This window comes from Aulonocara sp. 'chitande type north' Nkhata Bay, linkage group LG7 (assembly GCF_057382095.1).
Source record: "Aulonocara sp. 'chitande type north' Nkhata Bay isolate Kocher_YH1m ecotype deep benthic linkage group LG7, A_spYH_male_GT1.1, whole genome shotgun sequence".
Lineage (NCBI taxonomy): Eukaryota > Metazoa > Chordata > Actinopteri > Cichliformes > Cichlidae > Aulonocara > Aulonocara sp. 'chitande type north' Nkhata Bay.
The window spans coordinates 50,469,477-50,487,870 of NC_141350.1; the positions used below are offsets into that span (position 1 = coordinate 50,469,477).

The following is an 18,394-nucleotide window of genomic DNA, read 5'->3' on the forward strand; positions in this document are numbered from 1 at the left end:
TCTGTAGTAACCACAGAGGTAAACTGATCAGAAGCTGACTTTATTGGCACACACTGGGCAAATTAGAGTATAGAAAACTACAATGAAGAGTCAGAGGAGCAAATAACTACAACTCAGACACCATCACATCTATCACACATTTCAAAGCCCTGAGGTCTTCTCTACCACTAACTGTGGGTGCAAGAAAAGAACAAATGGATAAAACATATCAATAGCCTGGATTATTTTAATAGAAAGGAAGAAATGATGAAAAAAATAAAAGAGAATAAATAAGAAGGATAGTGTCCCCTTAAAATGAAATAACCTATAACCCATTGTAAACTCAAAGAGCTCTGTGAAAATTAAGAATGTCCACTCACTCTTCATGCTGTTTGTCACTCACATCTGCCAAACAGCAAGAAAGCTCCTGGTTCAAACCCTGGCTGGGGCCTTTGTACAGTTTCTACACGCAGTAATTGTTGATTCTAAATGGAGTGTGGATGCAATGTAAATAAAGTGCTTACAGCGTAAAGAAGAAAGCATTGTGACCTGTAGTCTAAACCACTTGGTCAGTAAGAATATAAAAGCACTATATAAATTCCAGTCATTTCCTACAATGCAGTACGCTCTCATTAAAAATCTGCATTATTATAATGGCTGAGTAAGCGGATTTTTTTAAACCAACAGCAGCACTTAATGCAAAATACTAAAAGATTTACAAAATGCCTACAAATGATGCATATCTGTACGCGTGGGAAGGAAGAAAGGAAACGCCTTTGCATGTCTGTGCCAATTGGCCCATTGTCCTATAATCCATCCATGAATCAAACAAATAAACTGCTCTCGTGCAGAATTAAGGTGATATAAATATAAATCTCCAGAGGAATGTAAGAGCCTGTTCCCAGAACCAAGAAAAGTATACTTAATCATCTTTTACAAAGTAAAACAATAATTAAAAGTATTTGCTTTGAGAGAGTCTCAAAGCATGACACGCTGACATGAAGAACAGGCCTACAATTCAGCTTACTGAAATGAGGTGCTGTGCAAACGTTTAGACCTTTATCCATCACAATAGCTAAAGTGTCCCATAAATGAGTGCAAATATACAGACAGAGGCTGAATTTAAGCCACAAGAAGAGCAAGGAGTTTTGCAACAGATGGAATCACCCCCCGGAGTCCGTTTTGGGCATCGTGAAGTCACTGTGGGCTTACATGAAGAGGCAGAAGTAATCCACAGAAAAACCGTGGCATCCAAGATGCTGTCAAGTACTATCTAACTCTAAATACACTGCTAATGGAGACACTACTAGTTAACTTTGTCTAATAATAAAAAAATGAAAAATGTAATTGGAACAAATATACATAAAGAAAACATGAAGGGGGCTAACACTTTTTCACTGTATTTCTGTATCTAAGTGTTGATAAAAATCTACTACAAAGTACTTTTAGAAAATGTAATGCATTACTTTCAGTATTTAGTCCCTCTAGAAAGTCATTTGCTCCATTAATCTTTAAAATTTACAACAAAGCCAACATGGGTAGAATTTCCACCTGTAACGATACTAGACTGTTGACCTCTGCCCATTTACAATCAAGTGTTGGCTGGTTGATTGGCATCGCCATCAGTTTAAGTATTTATTCAAGCACTTTGATTCCAGAGGTCAATCACTACTTGCTTTGTGTTAACATAACAGACTGCGGTCTTGGGCTTTCAGCTCATTGTGGCCCATTGAGTTGATACAATGTTGCATCCACGTCCATCTGTCCACAGTTTACAAGACCTGCTACTCCTACAGTATCGATCAGAGTTTAGTGACTCTTGCACACAGTGATCACCCAGTGGCTCTTTACTATTACCCACACTGTGCTCAAGGCCAATATCATATTTGTTGTTTTACAGTCATTAACACATAAAATGTTTTACTTTTGTTCATTCTCCCTGTAAATAATTGCTAGTGCTGTACGATATTGCAAATGTTGGTATTGATCAGATACCAATAAATACACAACAATAGCCATGCCAATGCTAACAATAGTTCAACATATGCAGAGCAGAGTAATGGGGCACAACTTATGAGAAGATTATTATTATTTTATATATTAGGATTGTGGGTCAACTTCTGTTGTTTAAATACTTGTGTTGGCAATACATAAAATAGATGTACACAAAAGTTTCAGACATTTTCTTTACAGCGCATGTTTGAGGTATATTTTTTCATTTCCAAAAAAAAAAGAATTAATTTAATCCAATTCAGTGGGTTACATACTGAACCTAGAGGATAGAAACAAAGTATCAATCTTATCTTGTAGTATCGATCCAGTACCCACACCAGCGTCGGTATAGATACTAATTACCTAGTAACTGCTCTTAACAGATCATTAATGGTGTGAATGGTGGGTGCAATTTGAATAGGTGCTCAGGACTATCTATCCATCTATGTGTGATGTTAAGCTGCACAGTCTGTTTGTTTACCTCTTCCTTCTTGACACGTGGGAAAGCGGAGAGGGAGGGGGTGCGCGCGGGGAAGGGAGGGCACGGGGAGCGGATTAGCGCTGCGTCGGTGTCATTTTTAGACTACACAACAACGCAGAGTGACTGAGGGTAACGTGTACAGGGTAGAGACCGGTTTTGCACTTGCTTGTCCTCCTGGGTCAGTGTCAGCATCTCTCCGAGCTCTTTCTCCAGCCTCTCCCCAGCGTTCAAACATGTCTCTGTCCGGCTCGCAGACGCCAGAGGACGGACTCTACGGTGAGTGATGGTGGCACATGGACCAGGCCGTTGTTTCTTTGTTACGTCATCACTGTTAACTATTTGCCTTTTAATAGCGTGTCTGTAGCCGATTGTTGCATACCTTAAACAGGCTGTAAATTAATTTTGCGTGCGCACGGGTCGATTTATACTCCAATTTCACGATGCAAATGTCAACAGTGTGTGGGCAAAACATTTCAGGCAATGAGAACATTCATTCCCTCAGTGTGTTTGAATGAAGAGCTAGCCAGCCGTGGCTGCTTATCAATGGAGACAAGATACTAACAGCCTGTCAGACTCTGAGAGCAGGTGTGAGAAGAGGCCACAGACGGAAACAAGGCACAGGCAGTTTTATAGTTGTCATTGTCGTTGCTACTGTCATTGTGTAAATGGATTCCCTGACTCACCTGTTTGTATCTCTGTAAGCCAATTAAGCTGCGGAGATTTTCTGATACTTATAGCTCCACTTAGCTGGCTGCACATTGCTTGGAACAGAGGATGCTGGGTAAAACATGTGGATCACTGTGAGCTGTATCATTGGGAGCTGTACAGTGGAAATCACTGATGTGCAGGTTGTTTACTAAATAAATAAATAAATAAATAATAAAAGATCAGTTTGACAAATATTTGATTTCAGCCCAAAACTGAAAACACATCGCTGATATGTCATCTGATAGTTTCTTGCTAAACAAGAAACTATCAGATGGTAATTTCAAAATCCAATAATCCAATATATCCACCAGCATTTTTTACTTTCACACACACAAAACATAAACAGATTTCCCTCACATTTGTTGCTAACAGGGAAGGTAGAGTGGGTTGTCTACCAATTGGAAGCTTGGTGGTTCGATCCCTGACTACTTGAGTCCGCATGCTGATGAGTTGTCCATAATGAATCCATTGGACTGTGAGTGTGTGTCAATTTTAAACAAGGTGCATAGATATGTAAAAGTGCTTGTATGAATGTGTGTGTGATTGGTTGTAGTAAAAAAGCATTTTGAGTACTCGATTAGGGCAGAAAAGTGTTATATAAGTACCAGTCCGTGTCTTCACATTTCGTTAATAGTTAGCTAGCTAGGTATTGATCTTCTTTTTCCCACTTTATTTCAGGGTCTCCATGCCCGTTTCTATCACAGCCTTTTTAAATGTAAAAAGAATCACAATTATTGTCTGTATCAATACATTAAAAATATAAATGCAACCATATTTTCATATTTTATTTATCTTTTTTTTATTTTTACATCCACATGAATAGGACACAGCTGCTTTAAAGGTAACTTTATATTCAATTCTAGAAAGACAAACAAAATCTGAATCTCCCGTGCTGTCCAAAAATAATCTGATTGCCCTGCAGCCATTCTTTCAAACTGCACCTCACACCCTAATTTTTGTTTCTTTTTCTTGGCCCTAAAATGGAAACAGTCATTCTCATCCTAGCAGAGCACAAATTAATCTGTTGTGCTGCAGTTCATTGAGTCTTTTCACATCCTGGCTCCACATTACATAAAGCTGATTTGGCAGCGGCACAGATGAATGTGTACAGGACTGCGCCATAGAAACTGATTTAGTGCTGCAGAGTGGCATCACATAGATAAGGCAGCCAACAAGGCAGCTGTTACGTCACAACTCCCCTCTGTAGGAAAATAACTAGGGCAATGGCACAGTTTCCTCTGCCCTCCCTTCCCCCCATCCCTTGCTTCCACCCCCTTCAGCACTGTGCCCGCTCATGCATCCACCGCCTCTTGTTATAAAGCGTCATAAACCAGGTAAAGTGACAGTCAGAGAGGTCAGATGAGGAAGGATACTTTGGTAGGTAAATGAGGGGAGCTGTTTCGTAAGTGCTGCCTCTGTCCGAGAGATGTGGGGCAGCATGACAAGGGAGAAACAGCTAGAGGAAGGGAGAGGGTGAATGGCTAATCTCTCACAGAAATAAGTTCTTGCGTAAGCAAGCATGCTGTCAGGCTGAGTTAGCCCTGCCCCACTGTTTAGCTGTGGGAGCGCACACACCATACAACATGCGAGCATGCATATGTGTATATGCGTGCATGTGTAAATCCCTTTCTGCTCCTGTGCCCGATCACCAAACCCCGCCCCCGTGTCCATTCATTCATATGCAGTTTATCTTTTCAGCACTCATTGATGGGAAGAAGCAGGCACACTCTGCCTTGCTCTCACTGTTTATATATGATAATATGTGTGTTTTTTGGACGCGGCTCAGCGTGTCTCCATCCAGCCACGAGCTCTGTGATTCTGAGGTCATTGCGTGTCATGTCAGGACAGCCGCAGGGCAGCTTCTAAATCTCCACATGCCAGTGGACAACAACACACACCTGTCCATTCACTGCCCACTCGGCGCTAAAGAGATTAGAGTTCTAGGAAGGACCTAAAAACGTGCATCAGTAATGCAGTGTGAAATTTGCTCTGACAATGTTTCGGAACCGGGTTAGGATCAGTTACTTGGCAGTAAAAATAATCTGAATATGTCATTATGACAATAAAGCTGAAGTAATCTGCATAACATAGTTGGGTAATCAAATGACTTAAGTCACGTTAATGGCAAGTATAAATAAAAGAATCAGGAGAAAGTGTGGGCTAACTGCATCATTGCATAGAACATTAAAAATGAGTTTTTCACATGTAAAACTATGCACAACACGGTTACTTTGGACCTTTCTGGGATCACACAGACTTCAAAATGAAATATGTACAGTTGTAATTATAGTAAGATTATAAACAAGACAACAAAATGCCCATAAATGTTAAAATCTCCATAAAATGGCTTCTGTTTGTTTACTTTCCACATCATGACTCCTTCTTGGCTTATTAGAAATCTAATATAGGTGTACTGAGAAGCATTGTTTTTTTTCCCCTTCTTACCGACACCTAAGCGTCAGCACAAACTCAGCTTGCCCTCCTTTTTTCTTGTCAGGCTCCTGGGTCGAGCTGGAGGAGCTGATTGCAGCCGTGAGCCGCAGAGAGAGCCTGACAGGGCCGCAGGACAGCGTTTCCACCGCCCTGCAGGGGGAGCTGGAGAGGATCCTCCTGGAGGCACAGCTGGAGTGCGAGCGGAGTAGAGACAGGTAATGATGCAGTTTGTTGGCACGAACTTGTTTTGTTTGGGGAGTTTGGGGCGGGCGAGCTGCACAGTGAGGTGTAGAAGTGATTTGCACAGTAATGAGGTTTGTTTTGTGCTCAGAGGAACTTTGCTTGTTTTCCACGGCGTGTTTACTTTTTCTGTTCTTGTTTGTTGGGCTGTAAAATTATCACGCTGCAGCTTGATTGTTTCTCCAGACCGCACCCACCTCGTACAAGTTCACTTGTTTGTTTGTTTTTAATCCACAGTCCTCCACAGGCCACGACTCCACAGTCCACCGGCTCACCAAGACCCACCAGTGAGCACGACAGTGACTGTGTCACTATACAGGTGCTGGTTTTCATTTGAACACAGAGACATGGTTAATATTTATCAGATAAAGACATCAAAAAAATATATAATTTTTTCAAATTATTCAACATCATCTGATTCTTGTTGCGTTCAGGAGGATGGTGAGCGACGGGTGGACACTGACTGGGTGTGGGATTGGTCCAGTAGACCTGAAAACATGCCACCGAAGTAAGCCTAGCTCCTTTGAATGTTACTGTTATTTATTCCTGCTGTGATGATTTACTCCAGCAGGCAAGTAGCTTAGTTTGGCTTAAAGACTGACAGCAGGTGACTCGAGGCCCGCGCCTCCAGAGGTACATAATTAAAAGATTCTTTCTAGTTTAAAAAAATAATACATTTTAGAAAAAATGAATTGTAACACGAACCAGCCAAGATTCATGACGTCACCCTGGCAGTATGCCCTCTAAATATGCATACAAGTATAAGTAAACAAAAATAAGCTTTTTGTTTGTTTGTTTTGGTTTGTTTGTGTGTTTATAAAAAGCCTGTTTTACTCACAAAACATTCAATAGCACATTGTTTTTGTCTTTTTTTGTTTTTTTTAATTTAGTTGGATTATACCTTTGAAGCCCATGAATCGCTTTCATTTTTATTTATGCTGCCGCACTTGACATTTAATCTCCTGCAATAAAATAAGCCTGTTTGACAGGTAGCAGTTCTCAGGCTCTCGGTTTCTTTCTTGTATTCTCAGGCTTCTCTCTTGTGCTCTCATTATCTCTGTTTATTTTAATTTTTTTCCCCCCCGCCTTTCAATCTCCGTGCTTCCGCATCTCTTATCTCCGACGCCTCTCTCTTCCTTCTCTGCAGAGAGTTTGTGTTTCAGCACCCAAAGCAGCAGAGCTCCCTCAGTGTCAGAAAGACAGAGGTGATGAAGAGAGGCATCTTCTCCTCCGATGTTCTCCTCATTCTTGTTCCCTCGCTGCTGGCTTCACACCTTCTCACGCTTGGAGTCGGGTGAGATTCATTCACATAAACTTGACATTCTTGGTAATACTTGGGGAAAAAATAACTGGATGCTTTTCATCCTGGTAGAATTTGGAAAGTGTGCAAATTAAGAAAGCGATCAAAGAGTTGACCCCTGTGTGCCCTTCTAAGTGGTTTTAAAATGATGTTGCTGATGTGCAGCTGAAGCTATAGATGTAAGAAAAACAAGCTTGAGACAAGTTAACGGTAGGGAGGGTCTACCTTTTCACTGACAAGTTGCTACCTTATGATAATGCAGTGCCCTTAGTTTCTGAGTTATAGCCTTCACTTATTTGATACATCGGGTGTCAAAAAATCCATATACTACAGCCGGTTGGTTTGTGAGTTACTAGGAAAATTTAGTCACAAAGAAGATGCTGCACCAAAACCTTTCTGTGATTGCTTTGGTTGCTAGCAGATTACCATGGTCTCCTGTAGTTTGCATGGAAGATGCTGATTTGTCTGCACACACTGAAACAATGTGATGCAAACTGGAAACAAATAACTTTCAAAGAACCATTTTTCCCTTTTGCTGAAACCAAAATGTTTCAAAAGGCACATTTTTTTTGTATTTTAAAGGGTTTCTGTCCCTTTCTGTCACAGTTTTTGCAGTTCCACTGTTACTGATTGGTTAGTTAGCAAATGTTTGCAGATAAGTCGGCATCATACATGCAAAATAAAATATGTTAGCAACCAAAGCAATCACAGGGAGGTTTTCTCTTTGCAACCAAATTTACCTAGCAGTATTCTGCAACTTCCCCCAATCACTTTCCAACATGTTGGGGAATACATATTTTATCCTCATGATCAGCAGTTGCAAAGTGCTTGATTAACAGTCTCCCCGCCTGTGTGACTGGGGTCCAAGGGCTATAGCAAAGGATCAATCATTGATTCCTGTTTTTTTTTTTTGTTTTTTTTCCTTTTTAGGATCTACATAGGAAAGCGATTGGCTGCATCCACCACCAGTACGCTGTGACAGCAACTATACGCCAGTGCCCCTATTTGCTAACAGTGTGGCCAATAAGATCAAAGTCCACCCTCTGTAATGCACTCATTTGCCTCCTTTCTTTGTCATGGGGCTAAAATAGGACCTTGCCTGTCTGTACCTGTCTCTCTATCTATCCAGCAGTACTCTGTCTTTTCTGTCAGCCTCTTTGTTGTCTGTGCATTTCATAGGGCCCTGGGAGCAGATGGCTGCTGACCAGTGAGTCAGACTGAGGTCACTTTTACTCTCCCGCAAAGTAACACTGATCTCAACCAGCTAATCAGGAGTGTAATCCGAGGGGGGGTAGTTTTCCTGACACAAAAGAAGAGAGGGAAAGAGAATTCTACTCAGCTAGAATAATAAATCCCTTTGATGGGAGGAGATGAAAACTGTTTGTTGGGAACGGTGTGTTCCAACAAAATGAAAAGGATAATGTGCGATACCCATTCACCCAACCTCTGAAAAAGCAAAATGTCTGTCATTTGTCAGAAGCAATGATCCTCTGTAAGACTGAGCTGCTTAAAGCGGTTCTTAGCTCTTTCCTTTTTTCTTTTTTTGGTCGGCCTGATGGTGAATCTAATGTAGGGACTTCTAGTTGGCTGAGTGAATAGGAGAGGCTCTGGTTGTGCTTTTTGTCCCGTAAACCCATTAAATATTTGACCTCCGACAAAGGCAATCACGATCCCATTAAACTTCACTCCTCCAAACCTTAATGTGTCTCTCGGGTCTTTTATTCCTCTCCTCTGCTCTCACCCTGACAGCATGTATTGTACACATGCTCGTCTTTTCTAATACATGTGGGGAAAGTGAAGAATTTTTAGCCAGCAACGCACAGAGATGTGCTGAAGTAAGCGTTGGCCACTGTATGTGTACGTTTCTATGCTTTGCTAGTCTGGAGATTACTTGCAGGCATGCAGAGACAACAGCAGCAGCAACAACAACAAAAAGACTTTTAAAACATACTGTGATGTTAACAACCTGCAAATGAACCGCAGCATCTGTTTAAAATTGATTCCTGTTTTCATATGAGGTAAATCACTGCTAATGACTTTGTTTGTTTGTCCTGATGAGCTCTTTGGTGTGTATGCCACCGGTGCTCCTTAAGCACATTGTTCCCCTGTGAGCACTCTTTCTCTTGTCTAACCGAAACCTTCCAGGAGCCTTATGACATCTGCCTTTGTCATTCTTACCTCACATAAGTCACCCTCTTCCCTATATTTTTTAACAAGTTGCTGCTTTGACTTGAATCTAGGATTTGACATTTTATTGCCTTCCCATATACTAAAAAGCTGTTTCCTCTTAACATGTTGTAAAAATAGCTGGCTTGGATTTTGAATGGTGGGGTGGGGCTGGGACTGAGAAGCCACCAGGGTTTTGCACGGTTGCCTTGGACATAAACGTGCCCCATTTGTTTTCTGTCCAGCCTGACCAAGCACAATTACTTTATCAGCCATTAGCAGAGCGTTTGATGTGAGGGGTCCTGCTGCGCTAATGAGCACAGCAAGCAACTTCTAGACACACCAAGCTGACGATGCATCAACAGGCCTGCTTTGGCAGAGCACAAGAGCACCTGGTTTCCATTCACAGACCCCAACACATAACACGCCCAAGCAATCTATGGGTAGTTACTGGTGCATGTTTTGGCACCAGTTTTACTCAACAGCGCAAAAGGAAACGCTTAGTTCATGAACGAGGTGAATGCACGTGCTCCAGAAATGCCCATTCATCATCTTTGACATAAATGAATTTGTCACACAGCATAGTAATTCAAGTGTGTTGGAGCTTGTATAAATAGAAAAGCAAGTTGAAATTTTTGTTCTATCCGTCGTGGTAAATGAAATGAGCTGTACTTAATACATTAGCAGCAAGTAATAATATAACTATGAAAAGAGCTCATTTCACAACAGCAAATTATAATTCTGGGCTGAAATTATTCATGCAAAAAACCATTATAATAGAGCTTGCAAAGGCTCCCAGTGGTTGAAGGCTATTTCTTAGTGCCACGTGCATCGTGAATGTAACCAAATCACCGCTCAAGCAACAACAAAACAACAGCAGCAAAAGGTAAGTCAAATGTGCACCAAAACTGTTCAGTCTGTAGAGCTGATACTTTCCTTCATGACAACTGTAGAAGGATCGAATTGTTCCTATTACAGTTCTCTAAATTGTATTAAGGTCTAAATTTAGCATTATTAGGGGCGTGGTCACTATGCTGCCATAGCTGTGTCACTCTCTGAGGTCTAAGTGGTCACACAAACCCTAAAAGCCTTTACACACCAGACACGTAAAATCAGCTAATATTACTTGGGTCAAAAATATTTTTCACCTATTCTAATTGCAGCTTTTAACAGTGACCATGTAATTTCATCTGACGAATTTGTGACATTTTTTTTTAACCAAGCCCAAGTTTTCCTATATTTTGAATCAAAATAACCAGATCTAAGAGTCCAATCGCTGGATTTGGCAACACGTGAAATACTAGTGGAACTGGTGCAATACCTCAGACAAACTGCCTCCTCAGATTTGGTCCCAACTCTCCGAACAAGAGCTCAAACTGCCCCCACTGACATCCTGAAATATATATAAAGCTGCTGTGATACAGCTCCGACTGCTGGATCACACAATCAGATTCTCCCTGCTGAGGTCTTCTTCTGAAGATTGGATGCATCCAGAATCTGTTTCTTCCTGTTCTTCCATCACGGTGCCTTCTTTATCTCTTCTACGCATAAGATCAGTAAAATCTTAAACAGATTACACAGTTTGATGTATTTTATTGGTAGGTTTCTGTTTTGGGGGGGTTCTTTTTTGAGTCAGGACACTGGAGAGAAGATGGAGAAAACGCATGGCAGATTCTCTCCAATAACCTCCTGGCTTTAGCTCAGCAACCAGGAGGTCTATATTTTAATCTGAAATTAAAGTAAACAAAATGCAGTAGAGTAAAAAGGTGAAATACTTTAACACAAAGTAACACAAAATACATCCATGTCTGCACAAAATCTTATTATGTGGATAATGTCTGTATGAACCTATGTGGGTGACTGACCAAGAGCATGTCCCTCAGGGTGGGAGAGATTTAGATAAGGCTTCTAAACTATTGGCTCCTTTGCAACCCACATAATTGTTTCTTGCCTTGTCAGATGACATCAAACGATACAAAACTCTGTGAAAAGAAGAAAATCAGAGGAGTGGCACACCTGAACTGTTCTTTAGACTGTTAATTTAGTCCTGTGGATTGTCCCTGGTTCAACCCCCTAAGCCATTTATCTTGTTATTTGGATAAACAAGCAGCCACAGGTGGCACTGGCTGTTGTAAATCACCGTGTTCCCACACAGCTTCATCCTATTTTGGTGTGATCCTCCATGGCTTCTTTATAGGACAGGACTGCGTTAAGATCTGCCAGCCCTGTAATATCCTCCCTCAAGATGGTAACAATTACAACTACTTTCAAAGAAGTAAAATAAAAATCACCATTTTCCCCACATCGTTTCTTTAAAGATATTACTAGACAATGAGATTTATGCTGAATAGGGTTATAGATATGACTTTGAGCTTTTGGTGTTACGAAAGAAAATCCAAATCCTGTTCTTGAAGTGAGAGGAGACTGAGGCCCAGACAGAATATGGGAGAAATCTGTTCATTTCCTGGACCACACTTCAGAGATCAGACATCTGTCTTTCTGGGAAATCCATTATATCCTCCTCCTATACAGCTAGACAGGAAATAGAGAGTCCAGTTTCGAAGAGTTTGGACACAACAAAAGAATCCAGTTGAACTGGCACGGCGTTTGCGCCTTAACTTTAAAACAAGGTCACTAATTTGAGCCTCCATCTCAAGTAACATCGCTTTACCACATGTGGCCCACTTCCCCCTCGTGCGCCACTCATAATGAGGGACAGTAGGTTATAATTCCACAGAACACAATGACGTAGTCAAATAGCAGACACATAACCACACACAGCTTACCGGACCGTGAACACTCCCACACAGGAATGAAAAAATGAAAAACCCTTTTTTCTGTTTGCATTGTGTGGGCTTAAATAGTTACACTCATGTGGAATAAACACATTCATCTCCAATATTTGATATTTGCTACACTGAGTGTTTGTAGAAGGGAGTCGCTGCGTCTCTCTTCAGATGTAATTTGGCATTCAGTAGGCACGATGAATGCATTGACAGCAACGTTTTTGTTTTGAGTTTTATGCATTTTTCCATTCTTCCTGTCACTCTTGAGCAAATAGAAGCAATTTGTCTAATAAGCCTGAAATGTGACAAGCGTTCGATGTGGAACAGAGTGAGTGAAAGAAGCTCTTTTGTGTGCGAGCAGAATTTGTTTTCTTTCTACCTGTCATGTACCCAAACACACGTGTTCGCCTTGTGCTCGTATCTGCTGGGCCAGACTGCACACCAGGAAGAGGCAATAATTGCTTCCATGTGCTGGCTTCCCTCTCCACCTCATGTGTGCGTCCTTCTTTCCTCCGTGCAGCGCTCAATCAAACCAGGTGAGCGCGGCCCGGGTGTGGACGTGAACTGAACCCAGTGTGCTCTCCACTCGAGTGCTTTTTTTCTTTCCCACAGCAAGGTGGACCTTTCTAGCCCAGACATGCTTGGTCTCCGTGCACCAGATGTGTGAAGGATTAGATGAGAGCACCCGGAATAAGACTCAGTGAAGCACAATGTGTCACTGCTCATGCTGTGTAAACAAACCAACTCAATTTTTAAGTGTACACGTGCGCTGTCCTGACATGCCAAGAGAACCGTCCCGTTCGTGTTTTGCTGAGTTGAGTAGAAGATTAGGATAGGTGGATTAAGATGTGTGCCTCCAGCATATGCTTCCTCAGAACAGCTTGCTGGATGATCAAATATCTTTAAAAAATTCCCTTTCCCATAAGTCTTGCTGACATCAAATGGGTCTGTGTTGACCGTTAGCCTTTAATTTGCTGAGATTCACCAGCTGTTCGGAGGTGAAAAAGGAAGCTTCTCCTGACAGCAATCCTCCACCAGTGATTGCCTTGTAGGCCAAACTGTCTAAAAACATGTTCTTATCTTTATATTTAAAGCATAATCCTCTGCATGAGAGCTATAAGCTTGATTCAGATTTTGGATTTAAAGAAGAAGAATTCTGTGGTTGTCTGTCCTGCTAGTGTTGTTTCTACCTCACCCTCGGCCGATGTGTTGCTGCTCTATTACTCTATTGCAGAACTCGGTTTGTCTGGACATGCAGTTCTCATATTTCAGCTAAAACAACTCATTTACTGCTATCTCAGATTTTAAGCTAAGTATGTGAAGTTACGTTGGACACTAGTGACTGGTGTCTGTTGTCCTGTTGTCTATATTGTGAACAAAGAAAATATTGTTAAAGGCAGAGTGTCTTTTTTCATGTATTTGGCAATGGTTGGCTTTGCTCTGACTTTGTATAATAGCAGACAAGACACACACACACATACTCGGTTCATTGAGTGCATCCTTACACACAAAGCTGAGGAACATTAATGACAACTTAAGCTTTGGAAAATAATACTGAATGCAAAACAAATAAGGCTTTACTTCACACAGAGTGCCCCTGTCTGAGATCACACACTCCAAAAAAAAGAAAAAGAAAAAAAATTCTGGCTCCTTTTAGATGGTAAATATTTAATCCTGCTTATTTCTTGTGTTAAGTCTACACGTATAAATCAGTGTACTGCTTCAGTCTATAACAAGTTCACTTTACTCAGTCAAATGCAGTAAGATAAAGATTTGTAAAACCAAATAGGGCTCTGTTGGTTTCATTTACGCAAATGCAGCATTTTTTCACTCTGGAGGATCTGCGAAGTGTTCTTTACTGAAAGCTTTTCAAATGTTTCTGAATTTGGTAAGTAAGCACAAGTTCATTGCCATGTCGCTTTGTGTTACAATTGCAAAACTATTCATTCTAGCAGCAAGCTACATGTTTTAAAAGTTTCTCTGTAGCTAGCTAGCTAAGGGTAGATGCAGAGTGGGCTAAAATACTGTTTCCATTACAAGCTTGAGTATTATTTGTAATTTTTTAAGGGAGTAAATTAGGCACAAAACTCTTAGCAGAACATTCCTTTTGAATATGGACACATGAAAGTGAGGGGGTACTGTGTGTAATGGCAGTGATGCTAAAATGACTGGATGCACCAGTAAGAAGAGGGTAGCTTTATATCCCATGTAGTGGAACAAATACACAATTTATACATAATTTAATCGTTGACATCCACTGATGTAAAGTGCACTCATAGGACACTAGTTACACCTTACTAATATTGGGTCCGACCCCGTTTGCCTTCAGAACTGCCTTAAATCTTCCTGGCACAGAGAAGGTGCTGGAAACAGTTGCGCACCTATTATGCGATTCACCCGTTCCACCACATCCCAAAGAAATAATTTCTACTTTACATGGCTGGTTGTCCTTCTGGAAGGAGCCATCAGAAGACGGATGCACTGAGGACACAGTTAACAACAATATTCAGGTAGGCTGTGGTGTTTAAATAATAGGTGGTACTAACAGGCCCCCACATCATTACACCACCAACAGCAATCTGAAGTTATTGGCCAACATTCTTCTCATTCAATTTTGATGAGCCTGTGCAATTTTCAGCCTTGGTTTCCTGATTTAGCTGACAGGAATAGCACCTGGTGTAATTTTCTGCCTCTGTAGCCCATCTGCTTCAAGGTTTATTGTGTTCTGCCTTCAAAGATGCTTTTCTGTATACCTTAACAGTAAGAAGTATAAATTTGAGTTGCCTTCCTATCATCTCGTCCTCTGACCTGTCAAAGTGTGCTTTCGTCCAATCGATGTAAAGATTGGTAGCACTGGAGAAAAAGTTAGAGACTTATCAAAGTCTGTAAAATTCCTTCTCTGGCGAACATAACTGTCTGTATCAGTTTTCATGGCAGTCCATCCGGTACTCAGTGAGATGTCTGAACCAAGGCAAAGGTAATGTCTTTTAAAGTTGTGCTGCTAGCATGGCTAAAAATAAAAACAGTCAAAAACTGTCAGAAAAACAGGAAAAGGTTGCATCGGGGTGGTTTGTATGAAAAACAGAAAGAAAGGAAATGCACAGCCTAGCTGACTGGGTGTCGAGAAACTAAAGCAGTGATTTACAGCAGTCTCCATCTACAGAGTGAGGTGTGTAGGTGTAGGCGAAACATCCACTCAGTTGGAGTGAATGAGTCTGAACGCATCCAGCTGGTGCGAGTGACTGAAAGAGCAGCTGTATAGTCTGAAATGATCCGAGAATGAACTCACAGTTTACACATGGCAAAACCATCAACCATAACTTCTAACGCTGACTTTGCGGGGGCTTTCATTAATACCCTTGCATAATACTGAGTAATCTAGCGAGACACTAAGGCCGCATTGTTGTTTTAAAAACGGTATTTTCCCTTATTGCACGGAGAATATCTTTGTGCACCTTTCATCAATCTTCTAACATAATAGCTATGTTTTTCCAACAAGAGCAGGTTCACGTTACAGTGTCCATAACTGACGCCGCCTTGAGCGATTTTACAGGGATATGAAGTTGGGCAATTTGGTCAGGTAAATAAAAGTAAAGAGGAAAAAAGCAGCAACAGTTTAATCGGTATTCTGTTATTTCTAAGTTTTAGACAAGTCCAACTTCAGCTCGAATACCTCAAGGCCTGGTACTAATTGAATCTACAACAGTAATAAGTTTTGCCTCATTTCTACACATTTTTTTGTACCATATTACTTCTACAACATTTGATGTATAATTTGTATTCATGTCCTCTGCGCCGAGTTCGACGATTCCAGGAAACTCGGCGGCGTTATCCACCATGACATACCAATTTGGCTCAAGAATTTGCAGACTAAATATGCTGCAGGATGTGGGTCCATTTATTAGGCCTCTGCCTTGAGTTCAGAGCTACAGTCTGCCTAACACCAAAAATTCAGGCAATTTAATGCTGTAATTTCAGGTTTGGAGTGAGTCCTCTCCACCAGACTGGGGTGAGGTTTCGATAGAAGCGACAGATTTAATGAGGTGTTGGCTCAGACCGCTGTGACTTGCCGACTGGCTGCTGTTACATAACTTCATCAGGTAAGACAGTGCAGTGCCTGTTAAGGCTCTACATCCTACAGCGTAATGAGCCCTTAACCACTCAGCGCAGTAGCAAGGAGACTTATGGTCACCTCCAGCTGTGTCTGTAAAAGTCTGTCCGTTCTTCAGACCTCCTAATGTAAGTCGTTTTATGAAAGAGCTTCTTATGAGGAATGTAATTATTATTTTCTTTAATAGTGTAGTTTCCCTGACATAAAAAAAAACACTTTCCCCAAAGTCTGTACCTGTAAATCATTTCAGTTATGCCAGAAAATGTCACATTGACCAGATAAACTTAGTAACTGTACAGGATTTTCTTGTGTGTGCCGTGTGAATAATATGATTCAGAACTAGGGTGAAAAGTTACAAACAGACACACACACGCACAAACTTCTGCACAATCCAAACAGCTTGATCTCACACCAGAGGAAGGAAAACAGCAATTACGTCTCCTGATTGCAAAAATAATGCTATAGACACACTAGGGAAACCAGTGGTTGGATACTGCGACACGACCAGTATTATTCGGATTATTCGGATACACGATGGCTTTGAAATGGTTCCTTCTTAGACATGGACCAGGTGTGTGACATTTAGCAGTCAGCTGCAGTCTTCAAAGCGACTATTGTGCGTCAGGATGTCAACAAAACAAAGTCAGCCTGCTGTCAGCCTACAAATGAATGGGGTTAAGGTGGCAATGTTTGTGATAATACAGCGATTAACTGTGAAATCAGTGAAAAATCACAAATCTGTTGCCATGTACATATGCAGAAATTCACCTTAAATAGAAATGTGAAATAATTTTTCTACATCTTCCACAAAAGGAGTGATGTAGTTAGAACTACAGGAGTGGTGTAGTCTAGAAGAACAATTCAGCTGCAGAAAAACATATAACATTATACCAGAACACAACCAGCTGGCAACCAGTTGTTCATTTCTGCTATTGCAAAGAGTTACATTGAAGGACAAGCTCCAAACTGGCTCAGATCGATTGCAATGTGTTGGCAATCTCTTCGAGAATGATTGCATTAAGTCAGTGTCAGACTGCCATTGTTTGGAGACAGGTTACCTCCCACCAGGTGATCCAGCATATGAATAAAAGTATCTGCCCGAAATTTTGAGGCTGTTGAATACCTCTCGCTGCAGATATTTGCAATCAGACATCAAGTTCGAAAAAAATCAATGTAGTTGATTCATTTCAATTTTATTTTATTTATATAGCACCAAATCACAACAACAATTACATCAAGGTGCTTTATATTGCAAGACAAAGACCCTACAATCATGCAGATGACCCCCTACGGGAAAGCACTAGGCAACAGTGGGAAGGAAAAACTACCTTTTAAGAGGAAGAAACCTCTGACAGAACCAGGCTCAGGAAGGGGCAGGCATCCAGTTTTTACTCTAGTGTGACAGAACCACAAACCAGTTCATTATGAGTTAAGAAAAATGTTGAGTTTAATTAAAAAAAAACCCAAAAAAACATCTTAAATAAAAAAACATAAAAGGTGAATCTGATTAAAATTAAATGTGATCATAAAATATCTGTAGTTTCTTCATTTTTCCTACAATAAAACATCTTTTGCTTTGCTGTTAATGCCTCACCTGCCTCCTATTATGGACATTTAATCACTCTTGTTTTTTGACCTGTTTGTCTTGTCTTTGTTTTGAGTCGAAAGGTTTTAAAAAATGCGAATTGTCAGACCTCCTCTGAGCGAGGGAACAGCTCTCAGTGTTGTTTTATGTTCCGTAAAGCCGTAACTTGAAGTCGGCTACGTAGTACTTATTGGTAACACGGTACGTTTTGTTGTTTTTGGAGTTGCAGCAGCGTTGTAATCTTTAATGTCTGTTACACGTCATGTAAGTTGAGTTACGAGTGTGGGTATGAGGGTCTCGGGATTTGGTTGTATCGATGTCACAAATAAAAATAGTCAGGCGATGGTGTCAGACACATTTGGGCTTTAGTTTTATCGCTGAGCCAGCTGCAGCGCTCACTGTCTGACCTCATCAACCGCACCATGATGTGAGTCAGTCCAGGGCCTCCAGCAAACTGATGTGGTCTGTTGAGCTCCTGGCTTGGGCTGCCGACCACGCATGGAGGTCTGTGGAGCTTTCTGTCATCCAGAACCCCGACGCCTGCAAAGCATCATTCTAAAAGCCAATCAGAGGGCAGATAAAACTCTGAGCGCCCTGCTGCTGACTGAATGGA

The 18,394-nt window shown here is 41.1% G+C and overlaps 1 protein-coding gene across 1 annotated transcript; it reads left to right on the top strand.

The window, feature by feature from the left end:
* The first annotated feature begins 2,533 nt into the window (after window positions 1–2,533).
* LOC147326125 (BCL2/adenovirus E1B 19 kDa protein-interacting protein 3) lies at window positions 2,534–8,834 on the top strand. The gene is made up of 6 exons (XM_086301092.1): window positions 2,534–2,728; window positions 5,658–5,808; window positions 6,071–6,152; window positions 6,268–6,341; window positions 6,981–7,127; window positions 8,064–8,834. Exons 1-6 carry the CDS (start codon window positions 2,686–2,688, stop codon window positions 8,110–8,112), a joined length of 546 nt encoding a protein of 181 aa, XP_086157218.1. The 5' UTR covers window positions 2,534–2,685; the 3' UTR covers window positions 8,113–8,834.
* The last annotated feature ends 9,560 nt before the right edge of the window (window positions 8,835–18,394 follow it).

Bases quoted from the DNA above. Each gene is read 5' to 3' on its own strand.
- LOC147326125 (XM_086301092.1), top strand. From the start codon at position 2,686: ATGTCTCTGTCCGGCTCGCAGACGCCAGAGGACGGACTCTACG. The intron at 6,153-6,267 runs GTGCTGGTTTTC...TGTTGCGTTCAG, and splicing joins GTGACTGTGTCACTATACAG to GAGGATGGTGAGCGACGGGT. The intron at 7,128-8,063 runs GTGAGATTCATT...TTTCCTTTTTAG, and splicing joins CTTCTCACGCTTGGAGTCGG to GATCTACATAGGAAAGCGAT.